The sequence below is a fragment of the Mesocricetus auratus genome, unplaced genomic scaffold (assembly GCF_017639785.1).
Source record: "Mesocricetus auratus isolate SY011 unplaced genomic scaffold, BCM_Maur_2.0 Super-Scaffold_100003, whole genome shotgun sequence".
Lineage (NCBI taxonomy): Eukaryota > Metazoa > Chordata > Mammalia > Rodentia > Cricetidae > Mesocricetus > Mesocricetus auratus.
The window spans coordinates 49,139,083-49,162,888 of NW_024429188.1; the positions used below are offsets into that span (position 1 = coordinate 49,139,083).

General features: G+C 38.4%; 1 protein-coding gene across 7 annotated transcripts in view; it reads right to left on the reverse strand.

Moving 5' to 3' along the window:
- Positions 1 to 21,974, reverse strand: part of Phka1 (phosphorylase kinase regulatory subunit alpha 1) — a 110,129-nt gene extending 88,155 nt beyond the window's left edge. For 5 of the 7 annotated variants that reach the window (XM_040744278.1, XM_040744276.1, XM_040744279.1 and 2 more), the window contains exons 1-7: positions 21,607 to 21,973; positions 19,732 to 19,890; positions 17,140 to 17,187; positions 15,183 to 15,351; positions 11,808 to 11,890; positions 6,413 to 6,493; positions 2,071 to 2,169 (exon numbers count right to left, since the gene is read on the reverse strand). In XM_040744278.1, the coding sequence (XP_040600212.1) occupies positions 2,071 to 2,169; positions 6,413 to 6,493; positions 11,808 to 11,890; positions 15,183 to 15,351; positions 17,140 to 17,187; positions 19,732 to 19,890; positions 21,607 to 21,684 (717 nt within the window). In that variant the 5' untranslated portion in view covers positions 21,685 to 21,973. Of the gene's footprint in view, positions 1 to 2,070; positions 2,170 to 6,412; positions 6,494 to 11,807; positions 11,891 to 15,182; positions 15,352 to 17,139; positions 17,188 to 19,731; positions 19,891 to 21,606 lie in introns of all 7 variants that reach the window. The other 2 variants (XM_040744275.1, XM_040744277.1) reach the window with 1 other exon arrangement.
- Between the last annotated feature and the right edge of the window lie 1,832 nt (positions 21,975 to 23,806).

The following is a 23,806-nucleotide window of genomic DNA, read 5'->3' on the forward strand; positions in this document are numbered from 1 at the left end:
GCTGCTTGAATGTGGAATGTGGACTTTGGGACTTTGGATTAGGAAAGAAGTTGAATACTTTAAGACGGGCCTAATGGACCATACTAGTAGGAACACAGAAGACAGTGGTGCTGAGAGAAATGTAGGTTATGATTATGAGGGCCTGGCTCAAGGTTGTTTCAGAGAAGAGGAATATTATCAAGTACCTATAGACTGTTCTTATGATATTTTGGTGAAGAATGTGGCTGTTTTCTGTCCTTGTCCAAAAGTCTGCCTGAGTCTAAATTTAAGAATTTTCGGATTAATGGTGTTGGCAGAGGAGATTTCCAAACAACTTAGTGTAGACTCTTTTGCATGGTTATTAGTGGTCTGTCTTATGCAGATCTATAATGAAAAGGAGGAAGCTAAGCAAGGAAAAATACAAAATATACAGTTTGGGGTAAAAGGGGGCACAAGGAAGTGTGATGGTGCTAAGTCCAGTGCTAAGGAAGATAAAAACCTAAAAAGGGAGACTGGAGAAATGGATCAGTGGTTAAGAGCACTGGCTGCTCTTCCAGAGGTTCTGAGTTCAATTCTCAGCAAACACACGGTGGCTCACAACCATCCATAATGAGATCTGGTGCCCTCTTCTAGCCTGCAGCTGTACATGCCAGCAGAATACCGTATACATTTTAAAAAACAAACAATAAATAAATAAAATATTTTTAAGATGAAGATAAAGCCTGATACTAAATAGAATAAAGAGAGTGGTGACCTCAGGACAAGATCTTACCAAGCTAAGCTTCCAGGTCGTAAAAGGGAATTAAAGAAAAATTTAAGCAGTGAAGGAAAACACAGAAAACAGAAAGTTGATGCAGATGTAACTGAATGAGATGTTCTAGCCCCAGCAAGCAGAAGAAATTGGCAGTTTCAGCTACATGGTTTTGACTTAGGAGTCAAAGATACAAGAAAGGGGTTGTGGAATCATTCTCCACAGCTAAGAAAAGCCACTGAGGCCAGACACATGTCAGGGGTGTCCCTGAGTGGAGGCCCAGAAAGGCCACTGAATAAAGCTGTGAAGGCAAAGCCTTGATTGCCTTGGAGAACCCAAGATGTTGGAGATGCTAGAGTTATGGAATACCTTCTGAGCATTGCTAACATGGAGTGGAACCAGCCCAAGAGAGAGAAGTATGTTGCAGTCAACAAAGCTGAAAGTATCTGGTGATCCAAAGATCATTTTGACACTAGACATTGAGTTGCAGAGTTTGGAGCATGCCCAGCTGGTTTTTGGTTTTGCTTTGGTCCATTATTTCCTCACTATGCTCCCTTCCCTCCATTTTGGAATGGTAATGTATTTTCTGTGCCATTGTATGTTGGAAGCATGTGATCTGCTTTTTGATTTTTACAATTAAGAGATTGCCATGAGTCTCAGAAGGGATTTTGGACTTTGGACTTTCAAACAGTGTTGTGACTATTATAGATTGTTGAGATTTTTGAAGTTGGGCTGAAAGCAATTTTGCATTACCTTATGGCTATAAGCCTATGGGGACCAGGGAGTGGAATGTGGTGGTTTGACTAGGAATGCTCACATAGGCTCATATATTTGAATTCTTGGTCAGCAGGGAGTTGTAATACTCAAAAAGATAAGAGGTGTGACCCTTTGGAGAAAGTGTCACTAGGGGTAGGTTTTGGAGTTTCAGAAGGCTAAGCCAGTCCCTGTATATCTCTCTCCCTCTTGCCTGCAGATCCATATGTAGAACTCTCAGCTCCTTTTCCAGCATCATGTCTGCCTGTATGCTGCCATGCTTCCCACCATGTTGATAATGGACTTAACTTCTGAAACTGTAAGCCAGCCCCGATTAAATGCTTTTTTTATATAAGAGTTGCTGTAGTCATGGTGTTTCTTCACAGCAATAGCACATTGACTAAGGCAAGCATGATCTGTCTTATAGCTCATGCTAGCAGGTTTATCTTAGTATCAAATGCTTGATAAAGACATTTCTGTGTAGTAATAATCACATGATGGTCCGCTCTCTTTAAGCTTAGGCCTGTGCAGAGTCTAACTCTGGGCAAGAATAAAATTTACTATAACATGGTCTATTATTTCCTTACCTGGCAGTGTTGTACTTCATCAGCCAGGACATGAATGACTGATTGTGGCCCACCTTTCACACCAAACAAGTCTAATTCATCTAGTGCTTCCAGGGCTGCCTGTAAGAAACAATGTAAGAAAGGACAACTTCAGTGGCAGAGCGCATGTTTAGTATGTGCAAGGCCCAGGGTTCAATCCCTAGAACTGAAAAAAAAGAAAAGAAAATCAAGAATTATATATATTCTATTCTTCCTAGTATCTTATCAATGTTACACGATGTTGCTTTTGAATATAATTAATGGAGCAGAAAATAAAATAACATCCTTTATTCCTAGGAGCTTATGATTTTTACTGCTTCCCATACTGTCCAAGGGAAAATTAAAATTGAGTTTATATCACTATCCAGTCAAGCAGCATGCTTTAAAAGATCAATTTTGACATGGCTTATCAATTTTAGGAAATCATTCTTTCAGCAGGGAAGCTCCAACTAGCACATAGGAAATGCTAAAGAGCACATGCCTTTAATCCCATCACCTGGGAGGCAGAGGCAGGCAGATCTCTGAGTTCTAGGCCAGCCTGGTTTATAGAATGAGTTCCAGGACAGCCAATACACACAGAGAAACCCTGTCTCGAAAAACAAACAAACAAACAAACAAACAAAAAAACCCAAACCCCAAAAAGCTAAACATGGACACCGTCAGACTCTGCCTTAGAAAATAAAGAAAGTAGGAAAAAAAGAAATGAGTACATGTTAAAAATCATGTGGCTAGCCGGGCGGTGGTGGCGCACGCCTTTAATCCCAGCACTCGGGAGGCAGAGGCAGGCGGATCTCTGTGAGTTCGAGGCCGGGCTGGACCGACAGCCTCCAAAACAATACAGAGAAACCCTGTCTCGTAAAACCAAAAAAAAAATCATGTGGCTGCAAGATAATTCAGGAACTATTAGGCACTCACTCATAGCTGAGTTCCCATAGAGTCAAATGTTGTACACTATATTCAACTTTTAAACAAATGTTATTAGTTGGCAGTGCAAAGGAGTTTTCAGTTAAAAAATATACAATGTGTGTTATCCTACAGAGTAACAGATCTGCAAAGATATCCCTCATTTCTACCTAAACGTTTGAACCCCTTGATCATTTCTTCCCCTTCTCTTTATCCAAGTCACCATCACTAGATTCCACTTTGGGAGGTTGATTTCTTTTAAGTTTAAATATAAGTAAAATTAAGCTTTAAAAAAATACCAAGTGTGAGGGCATGTGCCTATCTGAGTCAGGAGGACTGGAAATTTGAAGCTATCCTGGGTTATATTGTGAGATCCTGTCTCAAGAGAAGTTTTAGAAATTATTAATTTCTTGCTTTTCTACATGTGTTTTCTGACCACAAAAGTAGAACATACTTTCATTCTTAAAAGAATGTTTATGTATTTTCTGTGCACTGGGGATGGGCATGCTCATGGAAGTCAGAAGACACCAATAAGGGTCAATTCCTTATTCTACCATGTGGGTTCTGGGATTTGAACTTAGGTCATCAGGCTTGGTGGCAAGCACCTCTACCTGCTAAGTCAACAACTCATCAACCTGTTAAGAATTCCTTTAATCTATGAGCATTTATGTGCTTATGATGTGTATGTGTGTTTATGTTTGTGTGTGCCACAGTGCATGTGTGAAGGACAGAACAACTTGTAGAATGGATTTTCTTTCCCTTTACATGGCTTCTGGTAGCAAACTCAGGTGGCTGAGGTTGCATGGCAAGCATTTTTACTCATGGAGCTATCTTATATTCCCACTGTTAATATTATTGATGTTTTCTATTAGTTTTTTGCCTCTGGTAGCATGCTTTTAAAATATTTTTTGCTTTAAAATTTTTTAATTTTTTGAGACAGTCTCCTGTAGCCAAGGCTGACCTCAGAGGCCCAGGCTGACCATGAACTCTGGTACTCCTGCCTCTGCATTCTAAGTGTCAGGATTATTAGCATGCACCATTGCTCTTAGCTGTATCTTACTTTTTATAATTAATATAGAATATAATAAGTTTTTCCTTGCTATACAAACACTATTTTGACATAATCTCTCATATGACTACAATAAAATATATTTAACCATTTATAAATTGCTGTAAATCTAGGCTATCTTCCATTTTGTTATTGTAGGAATATCACTTTGATAAACATCTCTTGCGAAATTGCAATTGTTTTGAGGTCATGGATGGTGTTTCTAACAATACCTAGCACACAGAAAGGCATATAGTAGTCTTACTGTTAAGCTAACAAATATTTTATTTGTTTTCATTTTGAAATATTTAAGCATTAATTTCTTGAAGTAGAACCAGTAGGTCAAAGGGTGTGGACAGTTTTTGAGATACAAAGCTAAATTGCTTTTTATGTATATTATACCAATATAAGTTATCACTAGCAGTATATGACAATATTCATCTTAATACAAAATATATTAATTTTTCTACTTTGATTTTAAAAGGTATATGTTTTTGCATTCACTTGCTTTAAACTGACAATAAGGTTAGATATTATCTCAAGTATTTACTGATTATCTGTATTTCCTCAATTATGAGCCCAACCTGATGTTGTCTTGGGAGCACGAAGTAGTTCTAGGTGGCTTCCCTGGAAAACTAACATCTAAACTCAGAGACCTACAGGACAAGTAGAAGTTGAACAAGCACAAAATACTCATTAACAAAAAGGGGGGAAAGCAAATTTACAATAGATTAAGCTAGCAGGCAGTACTTTAATGAAGTGATCAAAGACAGAAGCAATGGTAATGTGACAAATTTATACCATGTATTTCCTGATGACAGATGATGGATACAGCAGTGCCTTTCTGATGGTCTTCCTAAAAACACATAATGTGAATCACGAAGAAATACCACAAAGAATAAAAGTACTGGTCTGGAGTACATAGAATAACCAGTCTAGAGTTGGGTAGCAAAAAAGGAAGCAGACATGGAGTGCAGTTGCCCCTATGTAATCCTTGGGAGGCAAAGGCAGGAGGATCAGTTCAAGATTACCTCCAGCAGTATACTGAGTTCAAGGCCTGGTAAGAGAGATATTACCACAAACAAAAGTGAAGTATTAGAGGAACAGCTACACTAGTGGTAGAATATGTAAGCAAAAGACTCCAGCCCTAAGACCAAACCAGACCAATCAACCAAATAAAAACTAGTCTTTATTTTTCAAAAATGCCAGTGTCATCAAAGTCAAGGCTATAAAGTATTGCTCTAGACTGGGTGAGCTAAAAAAGATGTTATAACAAAATGGTCTGGATAATGTGGCACAAGGATTTTTATTTTATCATAAATGACATTATTGGGATATTTTTTTAAAACAAATAGGTTCCTATTTGGGGTTTGTTGTTTCACAATGTTTGCTGTTAAATATCTCTTTATGTAATTATATATATATATATAAAATAAAATCTGTTTGTCTTTTAATATATTTTGTTTTTTATTAATTGAAACCACATTCTAAACCACACTTTCTCATTATAGGTTGTGTCAAAAGTCTATCATGCCGGGCAGTGGTGGCACACGCCTTTAATTCCAGCACTCGGGAGGCAGAGGCAGGTGGATCTCTGTGAGTTCGAGACCAGCCTGGTCTACAAGAGCTAGTTCCAGGACAGCCTCCAAAGCCACAGAGGAACCCTGTCTCAAAAAACCAAAAAAAAAAGTTTATCACGACCCATTTGTTCTCTTTATTCCATATAACATTTTTTGCTTTGGATTATGTTTCATTTCTTTTTTGTTTTTAGGCTTTACATAACTTACTTTTAAACTTTCAGTATCATTATGATATAAAAAGTATATACTATATTTACTTCCTAAAAAATCTGCATCTTTCCTAAACATTTAGTAGGAGTGATTGAGCCATGCACATTTATTATAATAATGTTTGAGTTTACTCCTACTGTCCTATTTATATATTCTTATTGTTTCTAGAGAAAATAAGAGCTAGTAGTAGAATGAAAAGACATAGTCAAGTGGAAAGGCAGAGTAAAGGGGATGGATGACTCAGAGATGTATATCTGATTCCAAGCTTGGTGGACTGCTCTTCAGGGGGGAGAAAGAGCTTCTCTTAGTTTATGCGATGGCAAAGATGGCAAATATAGTTTTAATTTTGTTGTCTTTGTAGGATACACAAACAGAGACATTCCACAAAAGCCATATGATATAAAATCTGGAACTTACAACATTTTTAATATCATATATTCATAGTTTCATGGAGGAATTTGAATTCTATCTATGGTTTAAAAAACAATTTGTTGGGTCCACATGCACACTAAAGTTTCATCTGTGACAAAGGTAAACCAGACTCCATTGGCCAGACTTGGTAAAAATAAGAAAGAAAATGTACCTTGGCCATTCCAACTGAACTCGCATTCAATTCTGAGATGCCTTGGTTGGTCTTGTCTCCACGTTCCCATATACCAAAGTCCTGGCATAAAATGATCAAGATATAACTAGAAAATCATAACCACTAAACATTTATTAGATATGTAATCTTTGAACAAAAATAGCAATAGTAGCAAATTTTCTACACACTCACACACACACACACACACACACACACACACACACACTTCACTGACATTAAGGAGCTGACAATGACTTAAATTGGTACCTCTAAGAAGTTGGGAGTCTAACACTTAATCAAGAAGTCTAAGACACAGAATTTAGTTCATCTAGAAATACTTCTCAAGTTTTCCCCAAAGGAAATTCCCATAAACTCTAGCACATGGGGGCTAAACAGCAGCTGGTATTTTATGTCAAACACACATTCTAATCTTATTATCTTGGTACTGAAAGTGTACAATACATGCAATGCCTCCCTTAGCTCCTTACATTTTGCAGATGATGAAACCGAGCTACAAAAAAGACAGTAACTCACTCAAAGTCATATAATTGATAAGGGACAAAACCAAAAGTAGATTCTAAGGAATTTTACTCCAAAACCTACTCTTAGCCATAACTGTACACACCCCCTTGGTAATATAAAAATATTTAAAATTACCTTCCAGACCTTTTTACTTTTGAAATAACCTCAGAATTATGCAAAAATAGTACAGTGAGTCCCCTAATACCTTTCACTTAGTTTTACTTAATATTAACATTGAATATAAGCACAGTCCAAATGTTAAAGTTGAGAACTCAATTCAGTTAACTAATTGAGTTAACTATGGACTTCATATGTTTGTACCTCCCAAAAGCTGGAATTACAAGCACATAGAACCATGCCGGACTACTAGTAACCTTTTATACTTTCCAAGATTCTTTGTCATTCCTGCCATAACTCCTTAGTGACTTCCAAGCAATAGTGGTTTCTCAAATCTTGTCCCTTGTGACACTAACTTAAAAACTAGCCAAATAAAATTCGTAGTTTGGTTAGTACTGGATTTTTCCATTTTACGTTCCCCTTTTTAATTAATATATACTTTGAGAGATAGTTTAACACTATATAACTATCACCAGATGGGATTACTCATGATTGCAGTCCCGAGATAAGACCTTGTGTCAGAAAAACAAGTCAATGATGATGCAAATAGCCTGCTTTTCCTTACGTGGCCACCCACTGCTTCAGCATTCCTCCTAATTACTTACAGAAATAACTGCTATGATTTTTAAATAATAGCTTTCATCTATTTTCCTTATTACTTCTATGATCATTAATTGTAATCCTTCTCCAAAGAAGACAGTTCACTCTCCCTTGCTTTTTTCATTTGTTTATTTATTGGCGTGTATGTGCATATATGTATGCTCATTCTATTTCTGCATATGTGGCACTCAGAGGACAATTCTCTAGAATTGGTTTTCTCCTTCTACCTTTACATGTGTTCAGAAACTGAATACAAGTTGTCAGGCTTATATGGCAAGTACTTTGTCATATTGCCAGCCCTTTATTCAGTTATTAATTTTAGTATACCTTTATGGATAGTTAGAATTTTGCTGGTTTATAATGGAATACTATCACTATTTTGTTGCTTACACTGTTAATTGTTAAGGTAGGCTCCTGTGCTTTTTTATATTTGTCTTGTACACTTTTGTCATTCCCTGTTCCTTACTGAGTACTTCTGCAGTGTTTGTCACTACGAGATGCTTCAATCTCATTAAAAATGTATTCAGCTAGGTGTAGTGGGGCACACTCTTAATCCTAAAACTCAGATGCAAGCAGACCTCCAAGTCTAAGACCAGCCTAGCTTACAGAGTGAGTTCCAGAACAGCCAGTGCTACAAAGAGAAACCCTGTTTTAAAACAGAAAAGAAAGTGATTCAATAAATCAAGTCAGAAAATGTGCCAAGTTTTGAGAAAGAGATGGCAATGTAGATACAGGAGCCATTTAGAATGCCAAACAAACAAAACCAGAAAAAAACTTCTACATTATATTTTAGTTAAAATATTAAGTACACAGAACAAAGAAAGAATAGTGAGAGCAACAAGGTGCCAAGTTACATATAAAGACAAACCCATTAGAATACTAGATTTCACAACAGAAATTATAAAAGCCATAATGGCATGGAATGATATATTTCAAGTTCTAAAAGGTAATACTCACCAATCTGGATTACTATATCCAGCACAAGCTAACCTTACAGAGTAAAGAAAAACTTTCCATGATAAACACAAATTAATTTACAACCACTAAAAATAGCATTACAGAAGTCTGAAGGAATTCCATACACTGAAGAAAAACATAAGTACAGTCATGAAGTCACAAGAAAGACTATATACTAGAACAGTGAATAAGTAAATGAGAATTAGGAAAGTACAAAAATGACAGGAATTAATATGCACCTTTCAATAACTCTTAATGCTGCAGTCTCCATGGTTTATGGCTATATGAATGTTTTTATTAAATAATCAGAGATCCAAAATAAGTAAGTTAATAATGGAATCTCAAAATCTTAAACAAGAAAAATAGCAAAATTCAATAGATTTAAGGAAATAATAAAAATTATGGAAGAAAATAGGATCAGATAATAAATAAAATCAAACAAAAAGAACATTACAATCAATGGAATTCTATTAAAAAATAAACATTGCCTGTCTGTCGGTTATATATAAGAGGGCTACTGACCTTTTTTTAAAGTTAATCTTGTATCCAGTCATTTTGCTGAAGTTCTTTAAGCTGTAGGAGTTCACTGGTAGAATTTTTGGGATTGCTTATATATACTATAATATCATCTGCAAATAGTGATACTTTGACTTCTTCCATTCCAATTTGTCTCCCCTTGAAACTCCCTGGAATCTATCAGGGTGACCCTAGCAAAGACTCCTAGTAATGGGGGGATACGGGGCCTGAACCGGCCATCTTCTGCAGCCAGACAAGGCTTACAGTGGTGGGACTGGGACATCAACCCAGTCACAAAACTTTGACCTACAATGTATCCTGCCTGCAAGATGTGCTGGGGTAATGGCCATGCAGAACTTTTAGGACTAGCCAAAAAATGACTGGTCTAACTTGTGGCCATTGCCCTGAGAGTGAGCCCATCCCTGACACTTCCTGGATGACCAGAATTTGCAAGCTGGATGGCTCAGAAACCTAGGGTAGAACCAAACACAACTGACAAAAAAGTTCCCAATGATATTCTGTAATACTCATAGGGATCAGTGCCTACCCCAATTGTCATCAAAGTGGCTTCCTCCAGCAGCTGATGGGAGCAGAAACAGAGACCCACAGTCAAACATTAGGTGGAACTGAGACCTCCACAGAAAAGCAGGAGGACAGAGCCAGAGTGTGGAATAGTCCTTTACACTGTGTAAATAAATGTTGCTGTGATTGGTTTAATAAAGAAGCTGACTGGCCAATACTGGACAGGATAAGGTTAGGCAGGAAAACCAGACTAAGGACACTGGGAAGAAGGACAGAGTCAGGGGAGTTGCCAGCCAGACATGGAGGAGAAACAGGAGGTGCAAGATGAGAGGTAATGCCACGAGGCAGAATGTAAATTAAGATAAATGGGTTAATTTAAAATGTAAGAGTTAACTAGTAACAAGCTTGGGCTACTGGCTAAGCATTTGTAATTAATATTGAGCCTATTTGGGGTTACTGAGGAGTGGGGTGATGGGACAGAAAAGTCTGCCTACACCAGAGAGGTCAAGGACACCACAAGAACACAGGCCACAGAAACAACTAACCACGGCTCATAGGTGCACACAGAGCAGCAACCACGGAGCCTGCATGTGTCTGCATCAGGCCCTCTGAATACATGCTGTGCTTGTTTAGCTTGGGGTTTTTGTTGGACTCCTAACAATGGGAGTGGAGGTGTCTCTGAGTCATTTGCCTGCTCTGGGACCTATTTCCTCCTACTGGGTTGCCTCATCCAGTCTTGATATGAGGGTCTATACCTAGTCTTAGTGTATCTTGTTATGCTGAGTTCAGTTGATAGCTATGAAACTTCTACTAAGCATAATGCTTTTTAGATTTATTTATGTTTTTACATCGGTCAGTAGTTCATTCTTCTTTATTGTTGAACAATATTACCTTTCATGGATATACTATAATTTATTCATTTACCTATTGATGGACATTTGGATTATTTGAGGTTTGAAAGATTATGAATAGAGTTTCATTGAACAGTAACAACAAATTCTTATTAGCCTAAAGGAAAAACACATTTCTGTAGTGTCTAACACAACATTTTATACAAGAAAATATTATACGGGAGGAGGGGAGGGAGAGGGAACTGGGATTGACATGTGAAGCAAGCTATTTAAAATTAAACTAATAAAAAGAAAATATTATAGATGGTGACTTAATATGAACCTACTTTTTATGATAGTTTATAAGGGAAAAACCTTTTTGTATAGTAGATTCTAAATCAGTATACCAACAATAAACACATGAATAAAGTTTATGTACAGCCAAATGGCTCATAGCATCACGCAGTAATCATGTTTTCTTTTTAAGATTTCAATTAAAATAAGCCCACAAGGGGCTGGGGATATAGCACAGTTGAAAGAGTGCTTGCCCAACGCTCAAATCCTAGTGCCACATAAAACTGGTTTTGGTAGCTCATACCTGTAACTCAAACACTCTCAGGCAGTAGAGGCAGAAGAATCCTAAATTTAAGATCATCTGCATGTAGTGAGTTCAAGACCAGCCTGAGCCAGGCGGTGGTGGCGCACACCTTTAATCCCAGTACTCGGGAGGCAGAGGCAGATGGATCAATGTGAGCTCGAGACCAGCCTGGTCTACAAGAGCTAGTTCCAAGACAGCCTCCAAAGCCACAGAGAAACCCTGTTTCGAAAAACAAAAAACAAACAAACAAAAGGGACCAGCCTGAGCTAGAGATGCTCTAATAAAATTAATTAAATTAAAATAGCAATATAATGACTATAACTTAGTCTTAGATTGCCAAATACACACCATGAAGTAGGGAATTTGAACGAAATGAAAGCATAGCATTTGGCATTTGGACCCTCTTTATCTCTGTTACACATTGGTGAGAGGGCAGGCAGAGGAATGAAGATCTTGGTAAAGAAACTGAAAATGGTTTTGTAAGGAGCCGTTTTGATTAGTTTATTACAAGGTTCATTAGTATGAGCAAAAATGAGTTGTTCAGCAGCGTATTAAAAACAAAACCATTCACCGGGCATTGGTGGCACACATCTTTAATCCCAGCACTTGGGAGGCAGAGTGAGTTCCAGAGCAGCCTCCAAAGCTACACAGGGAAACCCTGTCTTGAAAAACCAAAAAAATAAAACAAAAACCCAAAACCATTCTTTAAGTCCATTCTAAAATAAGTACTTACAGCAGTTTTATAAGCAGCTTCAATGTAAAATACAAGGTTCTGTATAAAATTGACTTCATCTAGGCTGTGGATGATATGGAGTCCTTAAGGGAAAAAAACAAGAGTTGGTCAGAGATCGCTGCAAGGCCCCAGCTTAAATCAACTTTACTTCAACTGACTTGTACTTACCTGTCCAGCATAACTGGCTTCTACCTTTCTTTGCTGTATGTTTACAAACATTTTTACTGAGGTAGTCTATCATATAGCTCATTGATTCCAGGCATATAGTATAATGGTTTTCACTGTGTGTACAGTATATATACATCACCACAATCAATTCTGGGATATGTTCATCATCACAGAAAGTAATTATTTACTCACTGGACATTCATATAAATGGAAGTGTATCATATGCAGGCTTTATATCAGTGTTTGTTCACCAAAAACAATATTTTGGGGGCCACTTTGTATTGTGAGATTCATCAGTACTTCCTTCATTGCAAAACATACTGAATTGTTTGAATGTAGCATATGTTACTTATCAGATGATAGACATTGGAATGTTTCTACTTTTTAGCTATCATAAATACTGCTGCTATAAAATTCATGTACACCTTTTGTGTGTGAACATCTTGCCGTTTTTCTTAAATATCTACACACTTAGGAAAGAATCTGCTGGATTATATGGCAATTCTATATTTAAGCTTCTGAGGCATTACTAGACTGCTCTCCAAAGTGGTTGTATAATTTTACATTACAGTTTTCAATTATATTTATTTGTGTGTGTGCATGCCATGGTACACAAGGAAATCAGAGGACAGCTTGAGGGGAACTGGTTCCCAAATTCCACCATATGGGTCCAGGGATTGCATTCAGGTTGTCAGACTTAGTCCCAAGCACTTTTAGCTACTGAGACACCTCCCTTGCCCTCATTTTACGTTTCTCAGAGCAGTGGATGAGGGTTCCAATTTCTCCACACCTTCAGCAACACCTTTTTTCTTTCTTTTTGATTACTTTTATTCTGGAGTGGCCGGAATAGTTCTTATGGTGATTCAGGTCAGCATTTCTCTAGTGGCAGATGGTGCACAGCACCTTTTCACGTACTTAGTAGTTATTTATACATACTCTTTAAGGAAAGATCAATTTAGATCTTCCAACCACTTTTTACATTTTTATGAGTGTGTCTTTGCCTGCATGTATATCTGGGTGCCACATATATGCTGTGCCCATGTGGTACAGAAGAAGGCATCAGATTTCCTGGAACCAGAGTTAGAGATGATTGTTAATGACTATATAGGTGCTAAAATTGAACCCAGGTCCTCTGGAAGAGCTGCACGTGCTATTAAATATTGGTCCATCTTTCTAGTCCACTCTGGCCATTTTAAAGGAGGCTATGTTTTCTTTTCTTTTTCTCTTTTGTTTTGATACAGGGTCTCCCTATAGCCTTGACACCCCCATGCCTTTACCTTCCAACAACTAGATTTAGAATCATGTATCACCCCACCAGATCTGATTTAATTATGTTGCTAATCCTCTAAGAAATGAGTTGAGAGTTCTTCATACTAGATACAAATAGCTTATATATGATTTGCAAATATTTTTTCTATATCTATAGGTTGACTTTTACCAAAAAACACACATAACACAAATACATACATACATTGAGAGAGGGGGTGTTTGTCTTTTTAAATAGGGTCTCACAGGTCAGCATCAAATTTGCTATTTAGTTGAGGATGACCCTCAACTCTGGATCCTCCTATCTACACTTCCCAGGTGCAAGGATCACAAATGGGCATCATACTATACATAGACTGCTTTTTATTTTCTTGAATGGCTTCTTTCAAACATAATGTTAATTTTGGTAAATTCCAATTACAATTTTTCTTTAGGTGTTTATGCTTTTGGTATCATATCCAAGAGAACTTTCCTTCCTATTTTCTTTTTTGTTCCTTTCTTTCTTCCTTTTATTTCTCTTTTTTTCTTTTTTGAGCAAAGAGTCTTATGTATCCTAAGATGATCTTGAACTGACTGTGCAGTTGAGCCTGGCCTTTTACTCCCAATTCTCTTGACTCCACCTCTCAAATTCTGGGATTACAGATGTGATCCATCACCCCCCCCATGCTCCCTCTCTTTCACACTCTCTTTTCAACCTTTGCTCTCTTTCCCTCTTCCCCCTTTCTTTCTCAGACAGGGCCTTTATGTATTCCAGGAAACCTCTAATCTATAATCCTTCTGCCTCTGCTTCCTATTTTCTTGTTGCGTTATGTCTAAAATTTTAGGTTGAAAACTGGGTATTGTTACAGAGTATGTTATGAAAACACTAGATCCTGATACCTTCTTTGGGGATTTTTTTGCTTATTTAGGGATTTGACTGAACTATTTAAGTAAAGGCTATTCCCCTATAGCATGCAGCCTCAGGTAGTCCTCAGAGGATATAAAGCCTTGGGGACATACATTGTCACCCTTAGAAGACAATGTTGCCTGTTTGTATCAAGCTAAACCCCCACAACTGTCTTTAACCAATAGCTCCATTGTTTTGTAGAATCCCTAAACAAACTGCTCCATCATTTTAAACAATTAAACTCAGGCCTTTCCCCTACAATCTTTGAGTCAATGGTATTATGAATACATTTTACTTACTCAGAATGATCTGGAAATGTTCTTATTAAGTTTAGGAACTGGATATAATAGGATTGCTTCCACTTCTAATTTAACATCTATAAATGAAACTGTGTTTGTTTGTTTTGAGACAGGATCTCACTATATAGCTTTGACTGGCCTAGAAGCTGCTATATAGACCAGGGCTAGCCTGGAACTTACATCAAACCTTCTGTATCTGCCTCCCAGGTGTTATAATTATAGACAGAAGTGAGCTACCATATTTCTTAGAATTTTCTTTTACATATCAAGCATTAAAATACAATCACAAACTACTTACATAGAATTTTGTTTAGTAATAAAACATACATTTAGATTCAGATAACACTCATTAATAATATATAAAGTGGTTGGTTCTATAGCTAAACTAATCACAGGCATATAAGTGTATAGTATGAAAAGAAGAAAAACCTTCAATATTCCTTCCTATCTCCTGGTATCTGAGAATTAATACATTTAAAAATGCCTGTCTAAAGACTTAGTCAAGAATTCCAGGTTCCTATTTTTAAAGAGTATTGATTAGTACTGCAAATTCGTTTCTTAATACAGTAAGATATTGCCTAGACCTCAAAAAACTTATCTAGCTGTGTAAAACTTATAAAATCCCATTATTTCTAATGTGCTTCTTTGTGCACTGTAAACATTTTATTTTCTAGCTAATACCTACAGAGAAGCCAAATGAACCAGAGTAGATGCTCCAAGCTTAAGGGCAAGCAGTAATTCTCTCTGTGTACTGACCTGAGGCAGTCATTTGTGCTAGGAAGAGCAGGTACACAGAAGTAGCATCCAACTGCAGGTGTCCCCACTGGTCATCACCCACTACAGTGGCACACGTTTTGGTGTTGTATTTGGCATGGAGACTATCCTTAGTACTCTGACTATACTTGAAGGACTCTACTTTATCCACCTGAAAAGAAAACAGTGTAAGAAGGATAGTCAGAAAAGTCAACCCATATTCTATGTATCTGTAGTGCTATGGTATACACCACTGCACTCCACCTTCCCTAAGCCTAGACCTGAGTGAATATTTAAAATATATTGTTACCTGTCTCCCTCCACACTGAGAAAATCTCTTACTCTTAATAAAAAACAACAAATGCTGAAAAACAGATATTTTCTGTTCATCAACACTTCTATGCCTTTCAAATGGTTGATTTGTCATATTGTAGAGAAACTGGAAGCTCAAATGTATTAACTAGCACATTAGTAAAATAACTCAGCATTACACATTTGTTCCTGAAATTAAAGCATGAATCTACAGACACATTGAGAGAGGAGGATATTTTTATTTTTGTGTGTGAGCATAGCAGTTCCTAGGTGTGAGTACACCCAGAGATTTCTTGGATTCCTTAGAACTAAAGTTACAGGCAGTCGTGAGCCCCCCCAACATGGGTGCTGGGAACCAAACTCAGGTCCTCTGCAAGAGCAATATGTGCTCTTTGTTCCGGTCCTTTACAAGAGCGATGTGTGCTCATAAATGCTGAGCCATCTCTTTAATTCCAAGAGGATAAATTTTGGAGATGCCATGAAAAGTGTTAATGAGAACCATACAGAGTCACAGAGAAATATTATAGAAAGCTGAAATTACAAATTAGAAAGACTCATTGGGGGTTGGGGGCATCGCATAATGGTAATGTGTTCTGAGGGTGCATAAAGCCCTGGGTTCAATTCCTAACACACATGAGAGAGAGAGAGAGCGCTATTAGTTCCTGACCTAATTCCTGAAATGTAGTTGTGATTATTTATGCCCCTGATGTATATTAACCAGGATCTCTTAAATATGTTCTTGAAATTTGTGTCTATACCTATTTAATAAGGTAGAAAGTATAAATGTCTGAAAAATGAAGTAGAAAAGACACAGAAAAATGGTATATGTGAACAGACTAGTAAAGAGATATATACAATAATTAATTGTATATACATTTAAAATCATTTGTAGATAAGGAAGTTTAGAAGTTGAGAATTGGTTTCTTTCTACTTTCACATAGTTAAGTCTGATTAAGTATATATGTTTTAGGATCCTAGAATAAAGGTTTCCTACTAAAATACGTTTGTGTGGAGAAAATGTCATAAATTCAAAACATAAATGGTAGACTGTAAACATATTTGTAATGTATGTGACAAATGTTTAATATCCTTAAGAACTCGGCAGGCAAGAAACAGACAACCTACAAATAAAAAGAGACAAAGCTCTAGCAGGTAATTCACCAGTAAGGGACACATGCAGATTTTCAATTCATATATAAAAGGATGCTACATTAAGGTTAGGGAATGCCAATTATTTCAAGTTCAAGATCCCTTATCCCCAATCCTAAAATTGAAAATACTTTGATCTTTTTCTAACTACATTTTACAACAAAACTCGTTTGGTGGAAACACTAAATTCAAATCAATATAAGGCTATTTATAGACTTTATTCCATTTAATGTAAAAGGAGTAATTCCCTATAAAGAAATGTTTTTATTGTATTTTTCTCTATACACTTAAGATGTGAGAAATTATATGACAAATGGACTGTGATATCTTTTTACAAATCTGAAAATTTATTACTTCTAGAACTGATCTGGACCTAAGAGTTTAAACAGTTTAAAAATCACTTAGAAAAGGAGGGAAAAGACTTGAAGAAAAAAGGCTATAAGCATTATTAAGATGTTGTGATGATATGTTTTATTAGAAGTTGTTACCAATGCCATACCTGTCTGATCATGCAGTGCAGCAGGCCCCTCATTAACTTCACTACACTCTGCAGAAATAAATGGAAACAAGACTGTTATAAACATACTGAGACACAGGAACACTTACTCAGCAACTCCAGTCGGTACATGACCTTTTGAGAACAAGTAACCCTATCCTGGGTTCTATTTACATGGCATTTACTTTATAGGAGCACAGGACAGACTGAAGCAAAAAGATGAATAAAAAGTCATAGTTTATGATTCCTTGGCTTTAAATAATATAAGCTTGACAGTTTTACCTTAAAAAATGCCAGTCATCTAATAGGGGCGACTCCATGACTCACATGACTCTAAACATCCTCTAGTATATGCCTACAGTTTCAATAGCATCTTTTAAAAATTTTCATTTTACCTTTAAAGCTTTATTTTCATTTTATATGTATGGACACTTTGATTATATATCACACGTATGCCTAGCATGAGTAGCAAGTATGTTTTAGAACATCACAGCATAGAATAGCTTCTCCAATTCTCTACAAAGCTTTCTGTTTTGCTATCTAGAAGATCTTGAATTGGCCATGTGTTCCACAGACCATGCTGTGAGAAAAATTTAAAGTAATATTGTGAGGGTGAATATAAAATGAGGACACCGTTAAGAGGAACAGTGGCATGTTGCTACTGCTTGGTAGAGTATTGTGGTTGGTTTTACTTGGAAAGGTGGGTTTTCAGGCACACAGAGTTTGAAGAACCATAGGGTACACAGAGAAAACTAATAAGCAGACAAAAACTTGAGTTTGGATCTCAGGTGAGATAAGAGTTAAAGGAAGAGATGTGGAAATCATTCTCATAAAGGTAATAGAAAAGCCATGAAAAAGATGAGCAATGATACAAGAGAATAAATAAAAGAAGTGGAGGTTGCCAAAGAGAGATCTTGATTTACCTCAGTATTGATTTTTATAGCTATAAGATTATAGATATATGCCCAAGAAAGGGGACATTTGTGTATAATTTTATTTCCAATATAGAATATAGAAGTTAGTTAAATCCATTTCTTTTTCTCGTTCACAATTCTCTTCTATTCTCAGACTTCGAGAGAAAAGGTAAAATAAGAGTTGGAAGAAAGAATATAAATGATAACAATGTTTGGGAGAAATCAACACAGTAATGTTAAGTTGGCAATAGGTAGAAATTTAATCCGTGGATTATTGGATTTAATCTGTGTTCATTTACTAGTTATAAATCAGTTATTATCTAGGCACATTATTAGATCTGTCTATATTACAATCTTAAATTGTTTTAAAGTGAGATCCAGTAAGGATGGCTCTGAAAAGCTTTCCAAGCAATCCAATGTAGGGCTAGAGTTTAGAATTACTCATCTAGGTCAGAGACAAATCCAACCCATCACTGTTTCTGTAAATAAAGTTTAATTGGAACATCGCCATTCTAATTCTTTACATATCATCTCTGGTTCTTTTCTGCTATACCTACAGAGCTGAGTAATTACAGACAAGTGACCTATGTGCCAGAAATATATTTACTATCTGACCCTTTACAAAGATGGGTGGGTTTCTAATCTCCAGTATTTAAAACATAAGACCTAGTAATAACAAAGACCTAATAATCAAGTTTGTTTTGATTAATAAAACAAGTCCATATAAAATTTAGAATTCCCACAAAAGCCTTTCTTTTCTGAAGCTAGTTCCCATTTCCATAATATTCTCAAACATTCTAAAGTTGCTAATATGGTGATATAAAAATATTTTCAGCTATGTGAAAGGTTATATAATAGAACACTAAAATTTTAGAACCGGCAATTCACCTTTTTCCTCATTTTGCTACTTGGGTCAAATATGGAAACATACCAACTCAGCAGAATGATGGGACAACAGATTTATTCTAATAATCTTGAAAAGTTTTGATCAAATTACATCAGGCATGTATTTACAGTTCTGCTTATGTTAATTTATAGCAAATCAAACAAGGAACAAACTGCTGAGATCAAAATACCAAAACATTCAGGGTTGGATGTAGGACTATGGGTTTGAAAAGAATACTCATATGACTTCCAAATTTCTATTATGGCATTATTTCCACAAAAAGTCTGTACTTCCTAGGTTAGAGCAAAAATTCCATCGTTTTTTTCCAAAGTGGGCAACAGGCTCTCCAAAACAGTGGCCACAGCTGTAAAGATCAACAAAGTCATTACTTTTGTCTAATGAGGAAGGCCTGTTGATTTGTGTCAGTTATGCTGCTTATACAGATACCACAATTATTTTCCAAAAGTAAGTAAAATAGTATATATCTAAAATGATGGAACCCAAACTACACTCAGAGGAATACCCTTTAGGAACAATATCACTTCAGGAACTATATCAGGGTAGGATTTTTAAAAGTAATGAACATACTACACCCCTTTCCTCGAATCTGCAAGCTTCAAGTTTCCACTTCAATAACCAAACCAAACCAAACCTGTTTCAGTCACAGTACAGGAAAACTTTATAGAATGCAATTTCAGCAAGGTGGCCTAGAAGTGACATTTCCTTCAACGCCCACTCACCCCACTACAGTCACACATAGATCCACATCTCTGTGCTTTTTTTTGTTTTGATTACCTGCTCCAGTTCATAGGCCTTTGCCTTGTCCTCATCACGGTCTGCATTTTTCCGATATGCCAGGCCCAAACCCCACACAGCCAGGATGCTATACACATTATCTCGGACCCAGGCATCTTTCTGATCATAGCTGGCTGGAAGCAATCCTGTTACTGGATTCTGCAAGATCAATCAAGAGAAGACAGGCAGCTAACCTCAGAGTATTAAAGGAAACATAATCTAATCTATGAAATATTTTATTTGTAAATTTTAGTCTTTCTATTACTTCCCCATTCTTGAGTTTTAGAATTTCCTTTTCTTTTTACCAATTTCAGGCAGACATTATTCCCCAGCTTTACTGAATTATAACTGACAATACAATTATACATATTTTACGGTATACAAGATCATAATTTGACACATACATGAATGTATTGTAGAATGACTAGCACAGTCAAGTTAATACACCCATTCCCACACTTGGATATGGTAGGATTTACTCTCTCAGCAAGTTTTTTGGGGGGGACAAGGTTTCTCTGTGGCTTTGGGTGTCCTGGAACTAGCTCTTGTAGATCAGGCTGGTCTCCCAAGTGCTGGGATTAAAGGCATGCGCCACCACCACCCAGCTTCTCTCAGAAAGTTTTAAGTATACAATGAAAGTATTATGGACTAGTGAGCATGATGCTATTGCTAATCAGTGTTGCAGAACACACTCATTTTGTAACAGAAAAGTTTGGTATCTTTCCACGTGCTGTCTTTAGACTAAGGAAAAAGTTGGCTGAAGGCTTACAAATCCAAAATATGGGTATTATTAAAATAAAGGCATATTAAAGGTATTGCTAAAGGTATTACTAAGAATTGCTAAAAGGCATTTTAAAGACAATGTAATTTTGAGCTAAATTCAACTACTAAAGAAGTAGAAAAATACATTCACAAATATATATATATATATATACATACAGTCAGATGTGGTGCCTTAGGCCTAGAATTCCTTGGCTTGAGAGACTGAGGCAGGAAGACTGGTGCTCCTTCAAGGCCAGCCTTGGCTACATAGTGAGTTTCAGGCCACCATAGGCTACAGAGTAAAACTTGGTTTCAAAACCAAACCGAACAACTCCAAAAAGTATATATTAGCCAAGTGCAGTGGTGCAGACCTGTAATCCCAGCACCGAGGAGATGAAGCAGGAGGATGGAGACTTGAGGTCAGCTTGGAACAAACAAACAAAATAAAAACAATTTAGGAAACAAACAAACCACACTGGTTTATGGTCTGTTATCCAAATTCAGGAAGCTACAGCAGGAGGAACCCAAGTTGAAGGCCAGCCTAAGCCACTGAGCAAAACAGTTTAAAGAAAAGTATACATAGCTGGGCGTTGGTGGCACACGCCTTAAATCCCAGGACTCGGGAGGCAGAGGCAGGATGATCTCTGTGAGTTTGAAGCCAGCCTGCTCTACAGAGCGAGTTCCAGGACAGCCTCCAAAAGGATACAGAGAAACCCTGTCTCAAAAAAAAGTATACACAATGTGCCTTGACCTTCACAATAGTCTAAGGTCTCTTGGGATGGCTAAATGTTCTCCTACATCTTTGGTGTGTGTGGCGGGGGGATAGATGGCACAAACTTGGGGTGTGGGTGTCAATAAACAAGTGTTGCCACCTCTTGCAACTCTGCTTCTGGAACCCAGCTGTAGCTGGGGGCAGAGGACAGTTACTTCTGAACCCAGAAATCACCACTCTGCAATTACGGAGTGAGGGGGGGCGGTTATTCATGCCACACTTTGGTTATTCCTCTGGTTTTCCTTCAGGATCTTTTAGCACTTCCCCACAGTCACAGGCATTCCGGAGTTCACCCAGGGTCAGTATCCAGCCGCTCACACCTCACTCTCGCCTACACTTACCTGATGGCACAGGATGGTCTGATGCACCAGCCGAGCATAGCCGTCCAGCCGGACCCCCGAATTACTCCGGCTCCTCATCGCGCCTCGTTCCTATTTCCCCAATCCACACACGGGAAGCTTGGGCACCAGGCCTGAGGAAACCTTTGAGGTGCCAATGGTTTCCGCAAGGCGCTCCGCTCTAGGGGCCTCGGAGTCCGCTTCAGGCTGCGGCTCGACTTCCTGTGGTCTAGGCTTCGTTCTGCAACGCTCGGGTCTCCACTCAGTCTCCCGTGACCTCCGGGTGCTGAACCCGCATCCTGCGCTCGACTGGGAGAGATAGCAACCGCCGGGAGCCACCAGGCTGGCAGGTGCAGCGGGTCAGCCGCGGCACCGCCTCCCCTGGCGAGCGTGCGGGGGCGGGGCGTGGGTCCTGCAGCTGCGCGGTGCGCCCACGGGCCCGCTGTTCCCCGCCCTCTGCCTGGAATGTGCCACCGTAGGCAATGTGCTCTTCTTGGGTTATTTTCGAAACAGTTCAAGTGACTATGTTAATTTCGCACGCCTGTTGTGCTCACAGGCTGTTGCTCTCTCTTCTGAGGGACTAGTTTTAGGAACCCACGGGAACTTCAAAACGGAAAGGAGAGGGCTGAGCGATTTGAATTCCGGATCTTTATTTGACTAAAAAGTCGGATTAAACTCAGAACCAAACAAAAGAGAGCTCCCTGGGTTTGTTGCCTCCTTTGAGACGGGCAACTCCGCGGCCGGCGGAGGAAGAAAACAGCAGTTAGGGATCTTTGAGGAAGCAAGTGTTGCAGGCGGGGAGCAGGGCAGGGAGCAAGCAGTGACTGAGGGTGGCCTTGGTGGGACAGCTGGCAGTGAAGTATCTGCTTTGGAAGGTTTCCCGGTAGTGTGTAGGTGATTCTGCCAATGCAACAAATATTCAGCTGAAATTAAGCGGGAGATGAGTGTTAGGGAAGAAGGCTGCAGAGGACACTGTGACAGGCTTAGAGAATCTGCCTCCAGCAAGCGGTCCCCAGGGCCTTTGCCTCTGCGCACTGCTGTCCCCACCCCCACCTTTTGCTCTTTGCTGTTCCTAACCCTGCACCCCAGTCAGGGCTCAGTTAGAGTACCACCTGCTTTCTGAGTCGCAGGGTAAGAGAGTTAGACTGTGGCTTGACCTTTCCAGTTCTAAATCTAAGCCTTCTCTGGCCACCTCACTCTGGCCACAGTGAATTTGCATTTTCGTTCCTCTTTTTTTCCCTCTTAAGTCTCTCTCTTTACAAGTTGCCTCTGGACGACCGATGCCGCCACAGCCTCTTTCTTAATAAGTACAGCAAATAGTCAGCCACCTTGGAAGGTGACTAGCGAATATTTCCTAATGATGATAAAGGGGAGTGCTCAAGAATGCTGAGCAAGGATTTTCAGGTTAAATAGCAGTCAATGATGCAGTCAATGATACAGTGACACAGATTTCTCCGCAAATAGTTTCCACTGCAGTCACTACCTACGTAAATGCAATGACTGGCAAGTAAGCCGCTTCTAGTCCTAAGTGCACAGGGAAAGGGAGTTCAATTTGGAGAGAGTATCCCCTTGCTCAGACCCCCTAACTCCCTGATGTCTTGCCCTCACTCAGACTGTAGCCTCAGAAACCTTTTTCTCTACCCTTGTCTCCTTCAAGCATCTGTCCTCTGGATTTCCTTCGTCTCAATATTATTTAAACACGTTGTCAAACATTAAAAAATATTTGATCACTAAAGAAAACTTGCAAAATACAAAAAAGTGAAATAAAATATTGAAATTATCCATAATTCCTCAAACCACCACCTGTTGATACTAAAATGAATTTTCTACTCTTTATATTTCTTCTGCCTAGACCTCCCTTCACCTGATATCATAACTGGATTAGGAGTGACAGAAGTGAGATAACCCTAAGAATGATATCTAGCAACACCCACAGTTAGACACTGAACTGAACCCATGGAACCCAGCGACAGAGAGAGAGGAGTGATGAGCCAATTGGCAAAGAATGGGCTGGCAAAACCAGCAGAGACAGCTGATCTGAACAGGGGGGAGCTCTTGGACCCCAGACCGACAGCTGGGAGGCCAGCATGGGACTGATCCAGACCCCCTGAGTGTAATAGTCAGTGAGGAGGCCTGGACAACCTATGGGGCCCTGAGCAGTGGATCAGTGTTTATCCCTGGCATACCAACAGACATCGTGTGT